Raw genomic sequence first — 23,491 nt, 5'->3', positions numbered from 1 at the left:
TTGTCCGTTTAATTTTTGGTACCAAGAAGGGAAAAAGAAAAATGACACAAACGTGCAAACTTAGTTCTATACAGTATTACAATTTTTATTCAAACTTAATGAGGACGGCACCTGACGTCATCAACGATTGCGTACGGCGTATCTTTATACAGACGCAAATCGTTGGTAGGTCGTCATGGTTCACTCGAAAATGTTTCGTAAACATACCGTCATCAACTACGTTACGCTGCACCAATCAAGTTTAGATTGAAGTTGTTCTTTTTCTGTGCTTTCTGTATGCGCGCTTCTCATTTTTCCATGCATAGACACAGACTGCACCAGTAAGATGGAAGAACCCGAGCGAGTGGTGGGTTTATTGTTACTATTTTATTAATTGAGACGTTTCATTATGATTTTATTGAAAAGTTCATATTAATGTCGCCTTCTATGGTTTACTTCTATACTTTTATAGACAACATGGCGAGACCATTTGGTTTACTTCAGTACACTGTTTATGAATTATGCAAGTGTGGATGCATCGAACGTTAACAGCAAGTGTGATTTTTTTCGCTATCATAAAATCTCTACCTGTGCAAGACAAAACTTAATGAGCAGTTATCTAATAACACGAGTAGATAGACTTATTGTTATTATACTTAGGTAAAATGAAGCAAACTGATCCCATGACTTTTACTTATATTGCTACAATGTTCATTCCTGTAAATGTTTATCCATGTGAATAAGCAGCAGCCGTCATCTCACAATAAAATTCTGGAGCGACGATGGAGGAAAGTGCAGCAACAGCGACTCCATTTACCAATGTATGTTTTCAGCTCAAATGTCAGTATTCTGTCATATGCTTGTAATCCTTGCACAACGCTGACGCTGTCTATCATTTTGTAGGCCAATTGGCTTCCTGCAAATGCCCAACGCCATGGCTGTGACCCAAGCAGTGGAAGCTTACAAGCAGAGCAAAGCGAGAGGGAGAGTTGTGCGTACCCCATCACCAGAGCCCCAGTTCCCTCCAAGTGTAAGATAAAACTCCTGACATTATTTGTACAAGCCATTGTTCGCACAAATGTCATAAACCATACATCAAATAAATTTGGGAAACAACATTTCATGGATTATATTCGAACTTCTCGATTGCAGATGCAAAGCGAGGCTCGGAAACAAAGGGTGAGTTTTCGTTTCGAAAGCAAATCCCAATGTTGGACTAGTATGATGAAAAATGAAACCTTGAATTTCTTTGTATGCAGATGAATTACGTGTTCTTGAGACAGTGTATAGAAAGCCGCCCGGTCATCCCAATCCCACAGGAGTGGTTGGACTCGATCGACGGTCAAATCCCTCCTCAACTTAAAGACAGCCCTCAGAAAAACAAAATTTTACAGCAGCTCCTTACGGAAATCAGTGAAAATTTCCATGATGTTATCATCAAACACACAGGTATTGACAATTTGGATTTTTCGTGTGTATGTGCGGTGGCTGTACACCGAAACCGGAATACTGTATGTGTGACAATACAATATGCATTGATTTAAGTGGACACATTCCTGAATGATCCGGAATGGGAAGAACCTGAGCCTCTTAGGCATGCGTCTCTCCCACTTGAGTAAGTGTTTTTTTTTTTTTTTAGTCGCATTTGATTTCTCCTCACTGAACGTCCTCTGGAGACCCATCTTATTCATTTGCGTCCACTGTAGTGGACGTTTGTTTTTGCTCAATATCTTTTGATTTATTGGAGCTACCCTACAAAATACTAGTATGCTCATTTGAGGACGTACAAGTGATTCACACAGCCGTAGAGGTCAAAGATGCATTTTTATGGAGGCACCTGTGAATGGGATAACTCATTCACTGTCAAAGATAAATTTGTTCTAGATTGGCAGTGAATGATTTAACTTTGAGACCAATGGACACAACATTGGACCTAAATGAATACGCTGGGTCTCAGGATGAGATACAGTACATACTGTTTTCAGTGGACTTTGTTTGGCACATCTGTAAAATGATACTCTTCTGTAGTATTCTTGAATATTCCAAAACACGACGCGAGAGCTTTGTCACAAGCCGGAAAGTGATGAAGACAAATCTGCACATCCTTCATCCCATAATGCAAACGATCTTGGAAATTGGAAACGCAACATTTTCTTCGATGGCGTTGGTGGATCTGACAGGATATAGGTATGTTAGCAGCTGGACTGCAAAGAATGTCACGGAAGTAACAACCCGTTGTTGTTGTTCAGGGCTTTGGGACCTGTTGATAGCAAGGAGCTATATAAAGAAATAGCCGTAGAATGTGAAGCAGCAGAGGAGCAGATCATGAATAGCTGGTTCCCGAAAGTCATCAATTTATTAACAAGTCCAAAAACACTGAGTTCAGTGAAAGAAGATGTCATGGATGCCTTCTTTGACTGCGCGTGCACCCTCATCTCCAATCAGGTGACGTTCTGCCACCAGACTTAAACCAACGTTTTGTGCCTTTCATGGTTTTATTTTGCTTTCAGTTTTCAGTTTTACACTGAAAAAAATAAAATATACAGGAGCACCATTTGAGAATATTGAAGTCAGCTGGGATAGGCACTAGCGAGCATGTGACACTGTGAGCATCAGGAGAAAACGGATGGATGGATATTAATAATAATTGTCGCTTAACTAACCAGATTGGTCGGAATTTTTATCTGATCTATCGGTTGGTTCATTGACATTGAATAAAATGGATCTTTGACATTGATAGCCATCAATAACAATGAATGAGTTAGTGCAGCAGTGTCAAACATACGGCCTGAGGGCCAGTTCTGGTGCGCAAATGGTTAATCTGGCCCACAAAATTATTATTATTACAATTTTTATTATTTCGCTTATATCATTTTGGACAGTATTAAAATTCTGAAGTTGTTGTTTTAAAGTTGTATAACTCTAATATATAAGTTGTATCTCATGATTTTATTGGTCCTATATCCAGGCCGAAAGCTAAAACGAGTTTGACGAGTCAGTGTAACCGATTTCTGCTTCACCAACTCGATTGGTAGTTTTCATTTTAACAAACCCCTTGTTAGAGTACTTTTTGCTTTCTCCTCGTTGTCAAATTTGGATCCTATTTGTTCTGTCCAAATTCCCAGCTGAAAGCCATGCTTCAGAGGAGTGTGGAGGCATTCGTCTACCCATTTCATCCGGACAACTACCACTGCTTACCCATCTTTCACATGACCCTGACATTTCATGATGAGCAGATGGGAATATACCCCACTTTACTGGAGCTTGAAGAAGACATTTTTGAAATTCTCAATATCATTACAAATACACTGCAGGTAAGGTTGTTTATAGGAGATCTTTTAGTGTCAAATCCTCACCCCCTAATCGATGATTTTGATCCATAGAAAGTGCAGACGGTTCAGTCATGGCTGGCGGAATCCACATCTGCGTACGTGGATGCCAAGGCCCCTGATCACACGCTTGCTTGGGCTCGTTTCACTGTTTCATCAACGGTGCGCAATCATCTAGAAGAACCTGCCCAATATTTTCAAAATTATGGTGATGGGAATTTCAAATCATTTCATCATCCAGCCAAATAATTTAGAGCATGCTTTTCTAACATGTAATATTTTGTAGTTGACAACTATGACTGGTTAGTCAACGGAACTGCTCAGACTCGAGTTGAGACCTTTGTGGAAGAAAGTCATTCTTTTGCTGAATATATTGAGGTGCGTGCATACATCCCAAACTGTACTGAATCACTTCTTCCTGATGACTGTCATGTGTGATCTGACTGCGCTTTCCAGCAAGTGGAAGAGTTTCGTGACTTGTCAAGAAAGCTTCGCAACCTCCCAACAAAGGTTCACTTTCCGATGGTACAATTGTATTGTGAGGATCTAAACCAGGGATTGTCTAATAAGGCAAAAACATGTGCTGAAATACTTATCACTACCATGAAAACTAAACACATTGAACAAAATTTACAGTGAGTCTCACACCTGTTGAAATTGGTTCCTTCACGGTGAACAGGACTCCCTTAATTCTTTTCTTTTTTTCTTTTTTTATCAAGGATCATCTCAGATTTTGAAACCATCCGTGAAACTGCTTTGAACGTACCAGTGACTACAGATGAAATGGCAACAATGATTGCATACATTGAAATGACCAAAACAAAGGGTATTGCGGCTCTTCATGAAAGGATAAAGGTAACTGACAGATGTACTGGTACTTATTTCTTGCATGTTGCCGTAGTTGCATTTGTGTCATATTTTACCATGCCCAAATGCATTGTGTTTCATTTGTTTCAATTTTCAAATGTTTTTGCTCTTATACCCTGCCAGAAAGCCTACAGCAGACTAAGCTACCTTCTAGATGTCCACATATTTGAACCAGAAGATCTAGAACTTAATTCAACTGTCTTTATGTGGCCACTGAAAATCCTAGAAGTGTTTGAACTCAGCGAAGAGGTAATGCTCCATTCAGACGCCGCATACGTATTCAGGTAGCTTTCTTTCTGAGTATGACCGTAGTATGGATGGGATATATGTTTTAGGTTATCCTGGAGGCCAAGCAGAAAGGGGAGAAGGAGATGCTTGCTAAGAGAGAAAGGGTCACTCTTCATCTGGCTAAGCTGCAGCGAAGAGCTGACGAATTCCCTCACTGTTCTGAGCTTGATATGATGCAGCAGGTAACGTGAAATGTTTGTGCTCTCAGAGATTTATTACAATAGTCTTCTCACAAAATGAGATGTATAGAAAAAAAGAAACATCAGAACCCTATTTGAGCAAGCACTTGTTAAATAGAGGCAAGCAAAACCTTGATACAGTCGTCTTGGAGGTTTGCAAAGAACAAACAAGCCTAATAATATTCCTCAACAAAAAAAAAACAAAAGCCCAAAATACAGGCGAGGGGAGGTGTATTTGACAACAAAATCAACACTCCACATTAACATAGGCCCAGAGGTGTTGGTTGAGATGAAGCGGTGTTTGTCTATGTCGTTTATATCTGAGGTACTCAGATGTCCTATTCGTACTATGGTGCTTGAACAATTCAAGTATTTTAAACAAGGGGAAGGTATCTAAATACAAAGCAGACTAATATGTAAATATCATGTATATATATATATATATAGTATTTGAGAAATTGAAAGGTTTGAGCTTTTCTAGTAAGCCTGTCCATCAGTAATTTGATTGGAAGCAAATAGAGTACGCAGCACAAACATTTTTTGGAGAGGGCATACATGAATTTGAAACCGTATTATTTCTACTTTGTACAGTATATGACAGATATCAAAACAGTTCAGACCCTCATCCAGGAGGCTGAGGAGGCAATTGAAGACATCCACAAAGACGAAGCCTTCCATGAATGGGACCAGTCATTTTACCCAGAAGTTGAGATCATCAGACAGAATATTGAGCCATATCAAAAACTGTTTTCCTTTATATTGAGGTGGCAACGTACAGAGAGCAGGTTTGATTTCAGTTTGATGAATTTTGTGATGTAATTACAGCATTCCCATTAAAAACTTCTAATATCTTTTCTGTGAATAGTTGGATGGATGGTTCTTTCCTGGAACTCGATGGCGAAGGAATGGAAATTAAAGTGGATGAGTTCTTCAGAGAGATCTTTAAGACCCTTAAATATTTTCAGCAGAAAAAGAGCAAGAGTGAACAGGCAACTAAAAAGATATCATCTGGAACGACCAGACGACGACGTGCTGAAGAAGAAGCCAAAGCAGAGAGTCCTACAATTGTCTTGTGCTCCACTGTACTAGAGCAGGTCAAAGAATTCAAGGTAGGCAACATGAGCTCTGAAAGTGACGTGCTGAATAAGATTGCATGGTCATTTTTGCTAACTCTGAACGGTTGTGTTTTTGTTGGCAGGAACATACTCCTTTACTGGTGGTCCTGTGCAACCAGGGCATCCGAGATCGCCACTGGAAGCAGATGTCAGAGATTGTGGGATATGACCTCACACCTGATGCTGGTACGACACTACGCAAAGTTCTCAAACAAAACTTACATCCCTATCTGGATGAGTTTGAATCAATTAGTGCTGCTGCAAGTAAAGTAAGTTCCCGCAGTCTTAAATTCCAAAGACAAACATATTAGGTTAACACATATATGTCCCCTAATTTGCATGTTGCAGGAGTTTTCCATGGAGAAAGCCATGAAAAACATGGTTACTGTTTGGGATGGCGTTTCTCTCAATCATCAGCCTTACAGAGACACTGGTGTCAACATCTTAACTGCTTTGGATGAAATTCAGGCAATGCTGGATGACCAGATTGTGAAAACTCAGACGATGAGGAACTCACCGTATATAAAGCCCCTTGAAAATGAGATAAGGGTTAGTTTCAGATTTGCCTTAAGATGACAAGTACCTTATTTTTCGGGCTATGGCTACGTTTAAATGGAGACAATCTGAATAGAAGACTCCAAAATCTCATCTCGATATTTTAGTATCATAAAAGTGTTTTTCAGAGGAAATATGCATGCATACGGAGAAGCAAGAGTGCATGGAATGCTACTGTGTATGCATGCCGGGTGATGCTGTAATGTCACTCTGCCATGTCCATGCACGTGCATAAAATCTCCCTTCCTTGCCTGCAATTTACATCAATGATCTTCACCATGAAAACCAAAATAACGATGACGAGCAAACAAAACAAAAAAAATGTTTGGACACAGACATAGTGTTATTTCTACTACCCACTTTACACTATGAAGTGTCATGGAGCTCCTTTGCGTGCATGGCAAGTCAGGTGGGGCAGTTGGGTGTATCTGGCAACTGACAAGGCACACCAGGCTGCAATCAGTCAATCCGCCTCTTTATAAGAAGCCTGGCCTGAACCCAAAATCTTGCCTGAGAATTCCTTCACGCTTGTCTTCTTGGAAGGCATTCTCCAGCTAGCTAACCCCATCTGTCTCGACTGCCTGCCTCCTGAGTTTTTCAAGTCTTTTTTTAAATTTTATCTACCTTTTCCTACAATTTTCCGTAGCAATAAATGAAACCCCAAACTATATTCTGGAAGTCCCGCCAAAGAAAACTAAACTAGTTGTTTATTTCATTATAAAGGCATATGTATGCAAAGTAACTCATGTGCAATGTGTGAATGGGAACACAACTGCAGAGTGTATTCATGTTTTCCACTCTGGAGGATGGTTTCAAATATTTGTGTCTTTAAGCCTCCAAAATACCATCATTGCATAAACGGTATAAAGTTCCGATAGAATATTTTGAGATTTTAAGCCTACCTTATAATAAAGATTACTGTCAGGTTTTATGAAAATGAAATGATTTTATAAGTGACTTTTCATCTGGATAATATGGTGCAATGATTCTTTGTCACCTATTGCATTTTTGTGAGTGTCTTTTACTGATGATACTGATATCTATTTGGTGACTAGGTTTGGGAAGAGCGTCTTCTCCGTATCCAAGAAACCATTGACGAGTGGCTGAAGGTACAGGCACAATGGCTTTACCTTGAGCCCATTTTCTGTTCCGCCGACATCATGCAGCAGATTCCAGAAGAAGGGCGACTCTTCCAAATTGTTGATAAAAACTGGAAGGAGGTCATGAGGCACTGTGTCAAAGACTCAAAGGTAGCTTTCTATTTTTTATATCACTGTGTCCTGTCAAAAGCATGTGGTCTGTGGATAACAACGGAAATGTTATTGTCTTCGACCAGCTTTTGGAGGCAACAGCAATGCCAGGCCTACTAGAAAAACTAATAGAGTCCAACGCCCATTTAGACACCATCATGAAGGGACTGAATGACTATCTGGAGAAAAAGCGTCTCTTTTTCCCAAGGTGAACAAAACAACCCCTACAGTTTTTATCCAATCAATGCTAAATGTTGATAAATAATGCACTGCTGCTTGTTGCCCAGGTTCTTCTTTTTGTCCAATGATGAAATGCTGGAAATTCTTTCTGAGACTAAGGACCCACTGCGTGTCCAGCCTCATCTAAGGAAGTGCTTTGAAGGTATCGCCAAGCTGGACTTCTTGCCAAATCTTGATATTCAGGTAAGCATTCACACAGTGCATTTGCTGTATGGAACCAGTATGATGGTTAAAGGACTATCCTCAGATGATGAGTTGTTCTTTTTAACTCAGGCCATGTACAGCAGTGAAGGGGAGCGTGTTGCTTTGATCCAACTCATATCTACAGCTGAGGCCCAAGGAGCGGTTGAGAAGTGGTTGGTACAAGTGGAAGACTTGATGATTCGCAGTGTCAGAGATGTGGTGGATCGCTCTCGAACGGTGAGAAAAACTTAAAGGAACATGATTTTTATTTCATTGCAATTAATTGTCCCAGTGTGCTGTGGACTTGGAAAAAAAAAAAAAAACTCCAATGCAATGAAAAAGGTCGTGCTCTGAATCTGAGAGAAAAATATTGAGTTTTTTAGGTAATTTTGGTAATCCTACCAATTACCTAATTTTGCAAAGAATTTTTTATTTTTTTTGCTCAACATCCATACCTTTAGGTATTAAATGGAATTGTCTTCTCAGGCTTATGCTGAAACCCTACGGAACCAGTGGGTCAAGGAGTGGCCCGGGCAGGTGGTAATATGCACCTCACAAATGTTCTGGACCTTGGAGGTGCATGAAGCCATCAGGGGAGGGACCGAAGTAAGGTTTAATTACTGCATCCTTTTATTGAAAATAAAGACTGCTGTAGGCCAATGAAGACTGTTTAAAATAAACATGTTTCATTAAGGAGTACCAGTAATCCCCAATAAACATGGGAACCATGTTTTTGATGACCTCAACAGGGTGTGAAAAACTACTACCAGACTCTCCAAAATCAGCTGGCTGATATTGTAGGCTTGGTGAGAGGGAAACTACCCAAGCAAACACGAATTACCTTGGGAGCACTTGTGACAATTGATGTCCATGCCAGGGATGTGGTAATGGAGCTAATTGAGCACGGTACCTCATGGCACAAAGAACTATCTTCATGATACTATTAATTACTCTGTAAAAGTAAGTTACAAATGTATTTACTTGCATTTGATTTTGTACAGGGGTCGCAAGTGAAAATGATTTCCGATGGCTAGCCCAGCTTCGTTACTACTGGAACAATGACAATGTTCGTGTTCGTATTATAAACTGTGATGTTAAGTATGCCTATGAATATCTGGGCAACTCTTTTCGTCTGGTCATCACCCCACTGACTGACAGATGCTACAGAACTCTGGTAAACTTAAGACAATTATCAGACAACGGTGTCCGTGACTTTTCTAAATGTGTCTATTGATGCTATTACAGATTGGGGCATTTTACCTCCATTTGGGTGGAGCACCCGAGGGTCCAGCTGGAACTGGAAAGACAGAAACCACCAAGGATTTAGCCAAAGCATTAGCTGTGCAATGCGTCGTCTTCAACTGTTCAGATGGACTGGATTATCTTGCTATGGGCAAAGTAACATCAAAAACATTGTATCCCGATGCTGCTTTCTGCTTCTAACAAAGCTCTTTGGTGCAATTTCTCAGTTTTTCAAAGGTTTGGCTTCATCTGGAGCGTGGGCTTGCTTTGATGAATTCAACCGTATTGAGCTCGAGGTCTTGTCTGTGGTGGCCCAGCAAGTCCTCTGCATCCAGAGGGCTATTGAGATGAATTTGGAGTACTTTGACTTTGAAGGGACCATGCTTAAACTCAACCCCAACTGCTTTGTGTCCATCACAATGAATCCTGGTTACGCGGGGCGCTCTGAACTCCCTGACAACCTCAAGGTCTCCTGACTTAATCAATCCCGACGTACTGACCGATTTATCACAAAAGTGTCTTTCTATCCATTTGTAACCTGACGGCGTACTTTTATGTTTCTTCAGGTGTTGTTTCGAACAGTGACCATGATGGTCCCTAACTACGCTCTGATAGCAGAGATCTCGCTCTATTCCTACGGATTCCTCAACGCCAAGCCTCTGTCAGTCAAGATCGCAATGACTTACAGGCTCTGTTCAGAGCAACTCTCCTCCCAGTTCCATTACGATTATGGCATGAGGGCTGTCAAAGCTGTGCTTGTGGCTGCAGGAAATCTCAAGCTCAAGTATCCTGACGAAAATGAGGACATTCTGGTATTTTTGTCAGCCATTGTCTTCTATTGAGTCCAAACTCTTTATTGATGGAGGTTTTCTGTCTTTGCGTTTAGCTTCTGAGGTCTATAAAAGATGTTAACGAGCCCAAGTTTCTTTCACATGACATTCCACTGTTCAATGGAATCACCAGTGATTTGTTCCCTGGCATCACCCTTCCTGAAGCTGACTATGTGGTAAGATATATTAATGTCTTAATTATCCATCGTGTCGAATTTCCGCATGAGTGTCGATTCATGCTAGATGGTACGGTACATACAGTATGTGCTGTCGATTACATGCAATCGATTCTTTGGCAGTTATTTTTGGAAGCTGCTCTCGAGTGTTGCGAAAAGCACAATGTACAGTCAACGCAGATCTTCATAGACAAGATGATCCAGACATATGAGATGATGATAGTGCGGCATGGGTATGCTACTTTTAAGTTGCAGCTTACCTTGTTACACAAGATTGCAGTAAGCTACAACTATTATCCTTTAGGTTCATGCTGGTGGGGGAGTCATTTTCTGGGAAGACCAAAGTACTCCATGTTCTTGCTGACACATTGATTCTGATGAATGAAAAAGGCTACGGCGAGGAAGAAAAGGTCATATTCAGGACATTGAACCCAAAGGCCATCACCATGGGACAACTCTTTGGACAGTTTGATCTCGTGTCTCATGAGGTTAGACCCGTGATTTCGAAGCAGAAATCATCTTATGAATCCCTTATTGTCTGTCCTCCCCTGTTTTAGTGGACAGATGGTATTGTGGCCAACACGTTTCGTGAGTATGCATCGGCTGAAACACCAGACCGTAAATGGGTAGTCTTTGATGGTCCTATAGATACATTGTGGATTGAAAGTATGAACACTGTGTTGGATGACAACAAAAAGGTACAGCCAACGTATATAATACACACAAAACAAGCGAGGATGATTTCTATTGTAATTTTTTTACAATCATCATTATTGTTTTTATCCACATAACAGTTGTGCCTAATGAGTGGAGAAATTATCCAGATGTCCAATCAGATGAGTCTCATTTTTGAAACAATGGATCTCTCACAGGCCTCTGTGAGTATGGAGTGACTAAGTAACTTGTGTTTTTAATGTTGCTGCAACTTAAATGATCCATTGGGAAATAATTACTCTATGTCAAGCGTGATATAATGGTGGTAAGCTTTAAAATCGTGTCTCTCCTTGGGCAGCCTGCCACAGTCAGCAGATGTGGTATGATCTACATGGAACCATCTCAGTTGGGCTGGGAGCCTTTAGTGACCTCCTGGATGAACACACTCCCTGAGGTTTTGCAAAATCCTATCCACCACAATCTACTGCAAGGACTCTTTGATTGGCTGCTGCCACCTGCCTTCAGGATCGTGCGTAAAGAATGCAGAGTGAGTATAACCAAAATCCAGGCTTGTCAATAAGTATTGACCAATTCAGAGCAAGTACGAATGTTGCCGTGTTATAACTATCTTGTCAACAGGAAGTTGTCCCCACAACCAACTGGAATGCTACCATGTCCTTATGTAGACTTTTTGAGATGCTGATAATTCAACCACTTGAAGAGGAGACAAATGATAAAACTGTTCGCACCTGGATCATGGTACAATTACTTATTATTTGTCACAATGTCCTCTTGAGACCCTGTCTATTCATTTGTGTTCACTGTAGTGGACATTTGGTATATATCTTTTGACCCATTAGAGCTACCTCATCAATGTGTTCAGTAGAGGACATTGGCCTTTCCATGTATCATGTATTTAGGTGGGAGGCAATTAACCATGCTGATGCAAAAGGACACAACAGTGCGCACAAATGAATAAGTTGGACCCCAGAAGGAAAAAATTGATACACTTGTACAAAAAAATTGTGAACAGCATACTTTCTCAGAATACATTTATTTTGGCTTTTGTGCACTGGCCGTCTATTTTGATATTTGCAGGCAGCATTTTCATTCGCCTTGGTGTGGGCTGTGGGTGGCAGTTGCGATTCAAAAAGCAGGGAAAAGTTTAGTGAGTTTGTTAGAGATACAGTGTTGGGAAGGACAGCCAATCCAATTCCTGAAGTTGTGAGCAAATGGGAGTGCCCAGTGGATGAGAAAGGCCTGGTGTATGACTATTTCTACGAGGTACCCCCGAATCACAATATTCAGAAGCTTTTTCTCTCTTGTAAAGCCTCATCTAACATCTTGTTCAGTTTCAAGGAAAAGGCAAATGGATTCACTGGAATGATGCCATCAAAAATGTCAACCTAGGGGATAAAACTACAAAAGTGCAGGACATCATTGTTCCCACAATTGACTCAGTTCGCTACACCTTTCTAATGGACATTTGCATCACCAATGGATGGTATGTCACGGACATATGATTGGTATGAGTTTGTCTAATTGTGATAAGTCAATGCCTCGTTCTCTGCTCAGGCCCCTGCTGTTGGCTGGTCCTACTGGCACTGGAAAGTCAGTGTATGTTATGGAGAAGTTGATGAATGGTCTGGACAAAGACCTCTTTTTACCCCTCTCAGTCAATTTTTCAGCCCGCACCACTGCCAACCAAACGCAGGTCAGATGGACCCACTGATGAATATAAATGTTCTTGCATATTTGCATGGCCTCACTCCTGACTACATTTCCAGAACATCATCATGGCCAAATTAGATAAGAGACGGAAAGGTGTGTTCGGCCCTCCCATGGGAAAGAAATACCTCATATTCGTAGACGATGTTAATATGCCAGCACTGGAACAGTTCGGGGCTCAGCCTCCTGTGGAGCTTCTTCGACAGTTTATGGATCATAAGAAGTGGTATGAGTCATTGGCACCTAAAGATCAAACAAATAAACGGACCATAAATTATGTTGCTTGACGAATCCATTTTCTGTCAGGTATGACCTGAAGGACACTTCGGGCATCAAACTAGTTGACATTCAGATCATCACAGCCATGGGGCCCCCTGGTGGCGGGAGAAATGCCGTGACATCTCGCTTCCTCCGCCACTTCAACATTTTTAGCATCAATTCTTTCAGTGACGAGACCATGGTTCGCATCTTCTCCATTATGGTGGCGTTCTATCTGAAGAACAATGAATTCCCACCGGAATATTTTACTATTGGCAGCCAAACGGTGACGGCAACCATGGATGTGAGTCCTCTATATACGATTGATACGCTCCTATTCCTGTGAATTATTGGGTTGGGCATTGTTTGAATTTGGACAAGAACCAGAATGGTTGTCCCGGTTCCTGATCCTCAGTGCCCAACCCTAGTCAACAAACACTTTTCTGTCCAATATTTGAGCTTTCTAAATGTCTTTTAAGGTTTACAAGCAAGCTATGGAGAACCTGCTACCCACACCAGCCAAGTCTCACTACACTTTTAATCTGCGAGACTTCTCACGTGTTATACAAGGGTGCCTGCTTGTGAAGAGTGTATCTGTGGAGAACAAACGCACTATGATTCGCCTGTTTGTCCACGAGGTCTTCCGCGTCTTTTACGACCGTCTGGTGGATGACAAGGATCGTGCATGGTTTTATCAGCTGATGACTAAGATCCTCAAAGATCACTTCAATGAAGCCTTTAACCAGGTGTTTGACCACCTGAAACAAGGGAACAAAGTACGTTTACTTGGATTTTTTTTCTCTTGGTGTATTTTTCTAAGGTGTATTTAGGATTAAATTGCTCATTCTGTCTTCATTCATGATACTCGAGATCAGAATTTGTTATATTTCTCAGAAGAACACGTAAGAAACTTTAATTTGATGAGTTCTTATTTGTCAGTTGGTAGAGCAAGACATGCAGACTTTGCTATTTGGCGACTACATGCTGCCTGATGCTGAACCTGAAGATCGCTTGTATGCCGAGGTGCCCTCCGTAGAAAGCTTTGCTGAGGTGGTGGAGACATGTATGGTCGAATACAACCAGACAAACAAAAGCCGCATGTATCTCGTCATCTTCCGGTTAGTAAAAATTATGGAACACAATCAAACGTCAAGTGTTGCAATAAAAACAGCTGCATTCATTTTGATTTCATTCATCGTTTTTATAAGAGTAGCTCGTTTTTGGTGAATGTGCTTCTATAATGCATTAATAAAACAAATCACTATGAACTTGAAAAAAAAATGTGTTTGATATAGTTATGTCCTGGAGCACCTGTCTCGTATAAGCCGTGTGTTGAAGCAGCCAGGAGGCCATGCCCTCCTGGTAGGAGTGGGAGGCAGCGGGCGCCAGTCCATCACTCGTTTGGCCACGTTCATCGCCCAGATGAGCCTTTTCCAGCCTGAAATCTCAAAGAGCTACGGCATGGTTGAGTGGAGAGATGACCTCAAGGTCAGCGTTGCGTTTATAATTTGCATACATCGAAAGTGTTCGAACATTTCGCTCTCTGAATGTTATGTAACAGTTAAACTTGATGTTACAGAAGATTCTCAAGGATGCAGGAGTGAAGGGTCAAAGAATCGTTTTTTTGCTCACTGATGCTCAGATCAAAGACGAAGCTTTTCTCGAAGATGTGAACAGTGTCCTGAATACAGGAGAGGTGCCCAATATGTTTGCTATGGATGAGAAACAGGATATTATTGAGGTACTGCTTAAAAATTATTCATTGCACAATGCATTTGCAATGTATTCTTACAATTGAATCATGAACACTGCCATAAGTGAGGCCAATATGATCTTTAGTTTTTTGCAAGTTGTTCTGTTTTTTTGTTTGTTTACATTTATTAAGCTTTGACTTGTAAGGAACATGCCTTTTTCCACACAACCATGTGGACAACTGATACTCCTTGAAACTAGCAATAAATGTTGTAGCTTTACAGTATAAAATAAGATGAAACAAAAATAGTATCTGTTAAAGTGTATCTGTACAACAAAACTGGTGAAAAAAAAGGTTGCTCAAGATACACTGTCATTTCACAGGAAAATGTAGTACCAGAATATGGTATGAAAAAGAATAATCCTTCTCAGTACATGATCGTTTTTTTGGCACACCTCGAATCTGCATCTACCCTGCTCTACCTATAATCTAATTTTCTTTTGATTTGCAGACAGTCCGTCCTATTGCCCAAGCAAAGAATAGGAGTGTAGAGTTGGGTTCTTTAACTCTGTTTAACTTCTTTGTGGCACGCTGCAAGCAAAACCTGCACGTCGTCGTGGCCTTCAGTCCTATTGGTGATGCCTTTCGTAATCGCCTGCGCCAGTTTCCATCTCTTATTAACTGTTGCACGATTAACTGGTTTCAGGTACAAAACATGCATAATCAAGTAGAGTGTTTGCTGATGTATGAAAATGTCATGGTACACAAAATATTCTCAATGCATGGCGTGTATTTTTGCAGCTGCTGTTGAAAATTTGCTTACATCTTTTTCTGCAGCCTTGGCCCGAGGAGGCTCTTGAACGGGTTGCCAACTCTTTTCTGGGGCCTCTGGAAATGAAAGACAGCGAAAGGAAGGAGGTCATACCTATCTGCAAAACATTTCACACCTCTGCCAGTACACTTTCAGCGAGGTGTGACTCACCGATTGGAACAAAAAGAAAGAGAACATACTGGGCACCTGTTTACCCTGTTTTCTTTTTTGCAGATTCCTTACCGAGCTAGGGCGCCATAATTATGTGACACCCACATCTTACTTGGAGCTTATGGCAGCTTTCAGTCAGCTCCTCACAAAGAAAAGAGATGCTGTCATGAAGGCAAAAAGGCGATACACCAACGGTCTGGAAAAACTAGCCTTTGCCGAATCTCAGGTATACAGTATGTCACATTTACATTTGATCATTTTTTCCACTGTAAATATAATGATTCAAACTGTTTTTTGAAAAGAATTCAAGTATGTTTCCCCCAAAACCTGGTGATATAAATGAGCTGAATTCTGATGTCAAAATGAATTGTGACTGTGACAATGTGTGTGAAGGTTGGTGAGATGAAACTGGAGCTGGTGGATTTACAACCCAAACTGGAACTGGCTCAAATAGAAAATGAAAAAATGATGAAGGTAGCGACAATGAGCAGCAACAAATTCATACTGCTTGTTGTAACTCTGAAAATTGGACACAAACATGCAAAGTCTACTATACCCTGTAGGTGATTGCAGTGGAGTCTGTTGAGGTTGAAGCTACGAGTAAACTTGTGGGTATTGAAGAGGAGGCCACAGCTGTTCAAGCTGCTGAGGCTCAAGCTTTGAAGGATGAGTGTGATAGTGAATTGGCTGAGGCCATTCCTGCCCTGGAGGAAGCAACCGCAGCTTTGAACACCTTAAAGGTGAGAATAATCCAAAATCAACATTTGCCTTGCATTTGACCTTTTTGTAGACCTTCAGTTACGTCTTGATTGCAGCCTGCTGACATCACCGTTGTGAAGTCCATGAAAAACCCTCCTGCTGGAGTTAAGTTGGTGATGGCAGCCGTGTGTGTAATGAAAGGATTGGCTCCAGATAAGGTGGCAGATCCTGCTGGGTCTGGAAAAAAGGTTGTCCTTATAATATATCTTTCATCATCAAACTGCAGAACAAGAGCAGGATTGGCATGAAAACATTTGTTTTACCTTTTTTCAATTGCCTAGGTTTTGGACTACTGGGGTCCAAGTAAGAAACTCTTAGGTGATATGAACTTTTTGAAGGATCTTAAAGACTATGACAAAGACAATATTCCCGTAAGTGTGTTTGCAAGAAAATTGGAATTCCCAATGCATTAAGAAGAAATTTTCAATGTAGCTCTCGCTTATCTTTACCACAGGAGGAATCTATGAAAACAATTCGCGCTACTTACATGACAAACCCTGACTTCAGCCCTGCGAAAGTGGCAAAAGCCTCCTCAGCAGCAGAGGGCCTTTGCAAGTGGATCAAAGCAATGGAGTCCTATGACAGGGTGGTAAAGGTAAGACTACATTTTTGTTCTTGAAATTGAAATGCACTTATCCATCCACTTGTCACCTGTGTTTTTCTAGATTGTGGCTCCTAAAAAAGCCAAACAAGCAGAGGCTCAGGCGACTCTGGCTGCTGCCATGGCCACGCTATCAGAGAAGAGAGCCCAACTCAAAGAAGTTATGGATCGTTTAGCTGACCTGCAAAGAATATCTCAGGAGAAGACAGAGGAGAAGGCCAAGCTAGAAGCCCAGAGGGATTTGTGTCAACAGAAATTGGAGAGAGCTGAGAAACTCATCGGTGGTTTGGGTGGGGAGAAAACAAGGTGATGAAATACTCCACAGTTTTTTTGCAGTGAGAATTATGATTGCAGCAATGCGCCAGGAAGTAAACATTCTTTTGTTTTTCAGATGGTCCAAAGCTGCTGAAGATCTGCAGGCCACATATGACAACCTTACTGGAGATGTCCTCATCTCTGCTGGGGTCATGGCCTACCTAGGCGCTTTCACAGCCAGCTTCAGACAGGATTGCGTCACTCAGTGGATCAAACTGTGTCAGGTAAATCTTCTAATTCCTTAATTGACACTCAAAGACTTTTAGTTCAAATTCTCACTCATATGTATGTTCTCATTTTTATTCTCTAGTCCAAGAGCATTCCATCATCAGATGACTTTTCTCTCAGTAAGACCCTGGGAGATCCCATTAAAATCAGGGCATGGAACATTGCCGGCCTTCCTACCGACTCTTTCTCGATTGACAATGGTGTCATTACCAGTAATTCACGTCGATGGTGAGAGGTTTTACTCGGACTGTGGTAGCAGAATGCCTGCATTAATCAGTACTGCTGCCTTCAGTCAATTCCAAAGCCACTTTGGAAGAGGAAGATTGCAAATAGACTTTCTCTTCCGTTGCAGTATATTGAAATCGTTAATCATTCATTCCCAAAATGGTTCTCATGAGTCCTTGCACTTTCAGGCCCCTGATGATTGACCCTCAGGGTCAGGCCAACAAGTGGGTGAAGAATTCGGAGAAAGAGAACAACCTGAACATTATCAAATTGACGGATGATGACTACATGAGAACTTTGGAAAACTGTATTCAGTTTGGAAGCCCCTTGTTGCTTGAAAACGTAGGAGAAGAGTTGGACCCCTCACTGGAACCTCTTCTCCTCAAGCAAACCTTCAAACAAAGTGCCAATAACAAGACACAGCTTTTAACAACAAGTGATTGAAAATTTAATTTCAACATTTTAATGGCGGTCATGTTTGCTTCACTTAGGTGGTGTGGAATGTATCAAACTGGGGGAAAGCGTGATTGAATATGCTGCCGAATTTCGCTTCTACATCACCACAAAGCTGAGGAACCCTCATTATCTACCAGAACTGGCCACCAAGGTGTCTTTGCTCAATTTCATGATCACTCCAGAGGGCTTGGAGGACCAGCTGCTGGGGATTGTGGTTGCCAAAGAAAGGTGCTACATGTTTTGCAGCGTCTTCATTTGAATCTTTGGTCTCTTTGCTCAATCGTTATTCTTTTCATGTGCTTTGCAGGCCAGAACTTGAAGAGGAGAGAAATGCGCTGATCTTGCAGTCTGCTGCAAATAATAGACAACTGAAGGAAACTGAGGACAAGATCCTCGAGACCCTTTCATCGTCAGAGGGAAATATTCTGGAGGATGAGAGTGCCATTCAGGTCCTAGACTCTGCAAAAATCATGTCCAATGAGATCACAAAGAAACAAAAGGCATGTACCTTGCCCCAAAAAGGTGATCTGTATTGCTAATATGATGGGTTTTATTCTGACTATACTGTAATGTCCCGCTAAATTCTCCAGATTGCAGAGGAGACAGAGATCATGATAGCTGAGTCTCGAGAGTGTTACAGATCTATTGCCAAGCATTCGTCTGTACTATTCTTCACCATTGCTGACTTGACAAATATAGACCCAATGTATCAGTACTCTCTCAGCTGGTTTGTCAACCTCTATATAAACTCTATCCAAGACAGGTACGTGATCCACACAGTAATTGATTTTTAAGTTCTAGATGATGACATGCATGAGCCTTTTTATTTATTTTTTATGGCTAATGCTCAAATTTCCCAATGCCTGCATGCCATAATATCATAAATTGTACAGTATACTTAAGTGCTACTTTTACTTGTAGATCTGGCCATAGATTCTGGAACATTTAGTTAGTAAATGGATGCTTTTGAATTTTAATAAGGTTTAAGTAGACCAGTTGTAGGGTTTCAGTTGACTACATGCCACCTAATAACTGGAGTGTTCTGTACTGATAAGGCTCTCTTTTTATGTAGCAAAAAGTCCAAGATCCTGGAAAAGAGGGTTATGTATCTGGTGGATCACTTCACTTATAACTTGTTCTGCAATGTCTGCCGTTCTCTGTTTGAGAAGGATAAACTTCTCTTCTCCTTCATACTCTGCTGCAATTTGCTTCTGTGAGTGCCACAAACCATTTAGGGATGAGAGTTGACTCTTTGGTTCATACATCTCCTTGGTATGAATGAAAAAATTCTGACATTTTCATCAGGGCAAAAGGTGATATTGAGTACCCTGACTTGATCTTCTTGATGACGGGAGGTGTGGGCCTGCAGAACAGACTTGCTAACCCTGATCCTAGCTGGCTCCAAGATAAGAGCTGGGATGAGATTTGTAGAGCCAATGAGCTTCCTGGCTTAAAAGGAGTAAAGTGAGAAAATTATTCAAGATTTTGCTCTTCCGAATTTTACTGTCTCTAGAGTAAGTCTCACCCAATGTTTTTATCTTTAACAGCTGCACCTTTCTTCCACAGAGATGCTTTTCTTGCAACCCCAGAACTTTTCAAGCCTGTTTTTGACAGCAAAGATCCTTACAGTGTTCCTTTGCCATCGCCCTGGGATGAACAACTCAATGAGCTGCAGAAGATGATCATTGTCCGCTGCCTCAGGCCTGACAAGATTGTGCCAGCTGTTCACAAATATGTCATCGCGAAGCTGGGGAAAAATTTTGTTCAGCCGCCCCCCTTTGACCTCAGCAAGAGTTACTTGGACTCCAATGCCACCATTCCGTTGGTTTTTGTGCTTTCTCCTGGTGCCGATCCCATGGCTAGTAGGTTCTGCAGTTTACTTCTGAAAGTACTTGCAGCACTGACACTCAAAGACTCATGACACGTTCACGCTTCACAGGCTTACTGAAGTTTGCTACGGACAAGGACATGGGTGGGAACAACTTCCAGTCCATTTCCCTGGGGCAGGGCCAAGGACCCATTGCTTCCAAAATGATATCCACAGCCATGCAGAATGGGACATGGGTGTGTTTGCAGAACTGTCATCTGGCTGTGTCCTGGATGTCCACCCTGGAGAAGATCTGTGAGGAGTTTACTCCCGCAACATGCCATGACGACTTCCGACTTTGGCTCACAAGCTACCCTTCGCCCAAGGTAAAGTGCAATGTGATGCGTGCCAACCTGTGCAGCAGTCTGGCTTTAACTGCCTCCTCCCTGAAACCAGTTTCCAGTGACCCTTCTGCAGAACGGAGTGAAAATGACGAACGAGCCCCCAACAGGACTCAGACTAAACATACTACAGTCGTATATGTCAGATCCTGTGTGTGACCAAAACTTCTTCAATAATTGCACAAACAAAGAACTGGTGAGTTCAGGAGGTGATTATAATTTATAGATATATGATTTAGCCACAGTGGAGAACCCTACAGATTCAATTCTTACACTGTTTGGCATTAAGGTCTGGGAAAAGCTCCTGTATGGCCTGTGCTTCTTCCACGCGCTTGTACAAGAGAGAAGAAAGTTTGGCCCACTCGGTTGGAATATTCCTTATGGCTTCAATGAGACTGACCTTCATATAAGTATCAGACAGCTTCAGGTACATTCCCGTTCACAAAATTGCTCACATCACATTCATCCTAAAGTGTCCTGTCTTTCTCTGTAGTTGTTTATCAATCAATACGAAGAGGTGCCTTTTGAGGCCATAACGTACCTGACGGGAGAATGCAACTACGGAGGCCGCGTAACTGACAACTGGGATCGGCGCCTCCTCAACACCATGTTGGCTGACTTCTACAACAGGGATGTTGTGGATAAACCTTCTTATCCTTTCTCACCTAGTGGAGAATACGTTGCTCCCCCTAAATCTTCCTATGACGAGTACCTTCGATTTATCAGGGTAAAGCATTTTGTAATCCATCATCTTTAGTTTCTTTGCAAGACTCAAAAGCATAACAATACTTCTGCGGCATACCAGGAGCTTCCCCTATCCCAACACCCAGAAATATTTGGGATGCACGAAAATGTGGACATTTCCAAGGATCTGCAGCAGACCAAGTTGCTGTTTGATTCGCTGCTTCTCACCCAGGGAGGAGGCTCCAAGGGAGGGGGTAGCTCTGGAAGTGATAATGCCCTTTACGACATTGCCAATGACATCCTCACAAAGGTATGATGGAATTTGTTTTTCATTTGTGCAGTCCAAGAGTGGTCATGGCCAGGTCTACATGGAGACTTTTTTAATGTTTTTTATGGAGAATATATTTTTATCGAGAATTTGCATTCCGATTCATTTTAATCAGATTATATGGCTCCATGCAAACCCGACTGATAGATGGAGTTGGGGCAAGTCTTACTATAAATGTACTCAGTGTATAGATAGTGTGGATGTTGATTTATATCGAAAGTATCTATAATGAATTACTGTATATCCTCCCGAAACCCAGCCTATTTGTGCACTTTGTTTCATTCGCCATTTTATCTTAGTAAGACATCAAAGCTAATTGATCATCGCAAAGGTCGGGATATCATCTACTGAAAACACCAAAATTTATTAGAGTTCTCTTGAATGTGTCAAAAGATATTCATAGACCAAAACCAAATGCCCACTTTAGTGGACACAAGTAAATAGGCAGCGTCACAGGAGGATATTACAGGTTTTTCCATGTAATTCCATGTAAATATTAGAAGTACTAATGGAGTTTATTTAATTTCGTCAGATTCCAAATAATTTTGACATCGAAGTATCCCTCAATAAGTACCCGGTGCTCTACAAGGAGAGTATGAATACTGTCCTTGTCCAAGAAATGGAGCGCTACAACACGTATGGAATAGTCACGCAGGTTTTGAATAGAATTTCACGTCAAACGAACCATCTCATCTGAGCCTTTTTTTTTTCAGGCTTTGTAGTGCCATCCGTGTGAGTCTTCAGAACCTGTTAAAGGCCCTCAAGGGTTTAGTAGTGATGGATGCAGAACTGGAGGGAATTGCAAATAGTTTGGCGGTCGGCAAGGTTCCAGAGCAATGGGCCAAACGCTCGTACCCGAGCCTCAAGCCCCTTGGCAGCTACATTAATGACTTTCTCGCAAGGCTCAAGTTTTTGCAGGTGAATCACAATTGCTTCCACACAGAATGTCAGGTCCACTTCAGTTTTAACATCAGTTTTGTGTGTCATAGGACTGGTTCAATGATGGTAAGCCTAGTGTGTTCTGGCTATCCGGGTTCTTCTTCACCCAAGCTTTCCTCACAGGAGCTACGCAAAACTACGCCAGGAAATACAATATTCCAATTGACCTGCTAGGCTTCGACTTTGAGGTTAGCACACTTTTTTGTCTTCATCTTAACTGGACAGTCAGTTATGACCTTAAAGGTTCATAACAGACTGTTTCACGTTATTCCATGTGTGATTGGATGCTTCAGGTTCTACCATTGGAGCAGTCTGACACGCCTCCAGAAGATGGTGTCTACATCAATGGATTGTTCCTTGATGGCGCTCGATGGGACAAAGAAAAGTAAGTAGTCCACAGAAGAATCTTTTACAATAATGAAAACGTTTAGAATGGCATCTTGAAAGGCCTAAACATGTAATTGTCTTTTTTTTTCTTTGACTTTCACCAGTGGAGTTTTAACGGAGCAATATCCCAAAATTCTGTTTGACACAATGCCTATCATCTGGATAAAGCCGAGTAAGTAATTATTCGAAAGATTTGGTACACTGGCATCACATGGCATTTTTGTTGTCATTAGTTCAGATTTTTTTGTCGTTGTTGTTACTGCATCTTCATGTTGTTCAAAATGTCTCCACTGTGCAGCAAGAAACATCCCAGATGAATCTGACGGTCGCTACGTTTCTCCTCTCTACAAGACCAGCGAGAGGAGGGGCACCCTCTCTACAACGGGACACTCCACCAATTTTGTCGTCCCGATGTTGTTGCCCACCACCAAGCGTCCTCAGCACTGGATCAAGCGTGGTGTGGCGTTACTCTGTCAGCTTGACGACTGAGCATTTTACAGGCTGATGTGGATTATTTGTTTCAACCATATGAAAATGACATGTCAGTATGTGCATTTAATTTGTCTTTTGTTTTGTACCTTTATTGAGTAGCAACATTTTTACACAAGACTAGCAACACATGCAAACAGATAAAGCAATAGTCAGCAATGTTCATACAGTATATTCTTTATCTTTCAGTAAGAAATTAACTATAATTACTGCTGCTTGCTGTGACCACAGTCTTTATATTTTTGTCTGTATTATACTTTCCCTTGGTGGCCAAGGTGTGCATACTAAGAGGTATTATGGTGAACAAACTGTTTAATGCTTTAA

At 41.4% G+C, this 23,491-nt stretch overlaps 1 protein-coding gene across 1 annotated transcript; it reads left to right on the top strand.

Moving 5' to 3' along the window:
- The first annotated feature begins 702 nt into the window (after window positions 1–702).
- LOC148427193 (dynein axonemal heavy chain 12-like) lies at window positions 703–23,470 on the top strand. Its single transcript, XM_088409139.1, has 73 exons — window positions 703–800; window positions 883–1,009; window positions 1,132–1,158; window positions 1,239–1,428; window positions 1,525–1,594; window positions 2,008–2,166; window positions 2,229–2,424; window positions 3,105–3,293; window positions 3,363–3,516; window positions 3,595–3,686; window positions 3,765–3,943; window positions 4,028–4,163; window positions 4,299–4,424; window positions 4,511–4,645; window positions 5,234–5,427; window positions 5,508–5,751; window positions 5,841–6,026; window positions 6,106–6,306; window positions 7,368–7,562; window positions 7,649–7,770; window positions 7,850–7,985; window positions 8,076–8,222; window positions 8,472–8,591; window positions 8,735–8,891; window positions 8,987–9,159; window positions 9,231–9,383; window positions 9,455–9,694; window positions 9,794–10,039; window positions 10,114–10,233; window positions 10,357–10,466; window positions 10,538–10,721; window positions 10,791–10,931; window positions 11,028–11,111; window positions 11,246–11,434; window positions 11,527–11,646; window positions 11,986–12,171; window positions 12,240–12,391; window positions 12,463–12,601; window positions 12,675–12,841; window positions 12,922–13,177; window positions 13,353–13,649; window positions 13,813–13,991; window positions 14,169–14,361; window positions 14,453–14,614; window positions 15,078–15,272; window positions 15,404–15,537; window positions 15,612–15,774; window positions 15,942–16,022; window positions 16,112–16,288; window positions 16,364–16,495; window positions 16,589–16,678; window positions 16,762–16,902; window positions 16,973–17,214; window positions 17,300–17,447; window positions 17,534–17,679; window positions 17,865–18,079; window positions 18,168–18,360; window positions 18,440–18,632; window positions 18,723–18,895; window positions 19,205–19,345; window positions 19,438–19,596; window positions 19,699–19,994; window positions 20,072–20,325; window positions 20,396–20,536; window positions 20,630–20,767; window positions 20,834–21,067; window positions 21,146–21,334; window positions 21,885–21,988; window positions 22,066–22,270; window positions 22,342–22,479; window positions 22,585–22,676; window positions 22,783–22,850; window positions 22,977–23,470. Exons 1-73 carry the CDS (start codon window positions 703–705, stop codon window positions 23,165–23,167), a joined length of 11,844 nt encoding a protein of 3,947 aa, XP_088265265.1. The 3' UTR covers window positions 23,168–23,470.
- The last annotated feature ends 21 nt before the right edge of the window (window positions 23,471–23,491 follow it).

The sequence above is a fragment of the Hippichthys cyanospilos genome, chromosome 2, assembly GCF_059441005.1.
Source record: "Hippichthys cyanospilos isolate Australia breed blue-spotted pipefish chromosome 2, RoL_Hcya_1.0, whole genome shotgun sequence".
NCBI classification, from domain to species: Eukaryota; Metazoa; Chordata; class Actinopteri; order Syngnathiformes; family Syngnathidae; genus Hippichthys; species Hippichthys cyanospilos.
The sequence above is the reverse complement of the archived record's forward strand: the minus strand, read 5'-3'. Positions and strand labels throughout refer to the sequence as shown.

Coding starts and splice junctions, on each gene's coding strand:
- LOC148427193 (XM_088409139.1), top strand. CDS start 703: ATGTTTATCCATGTGAATAAGCAGCAGCCGTCATCTCACAATAAAATT. Junction 18,080..18,167: donor CAAGCAAACCTTCAAACAAA/GTGCCAATAACA, acceptor TGCTTCACTTAG/GTGGTGTGGAATGTATCAAA. Junction 19,346..19,437: donor CTCTGCTGCAATTTGCTTCT/GTGAGTGCCACA, acceptor CATTTTCATCAG/GGCAAAAGGTGATATTGAGT.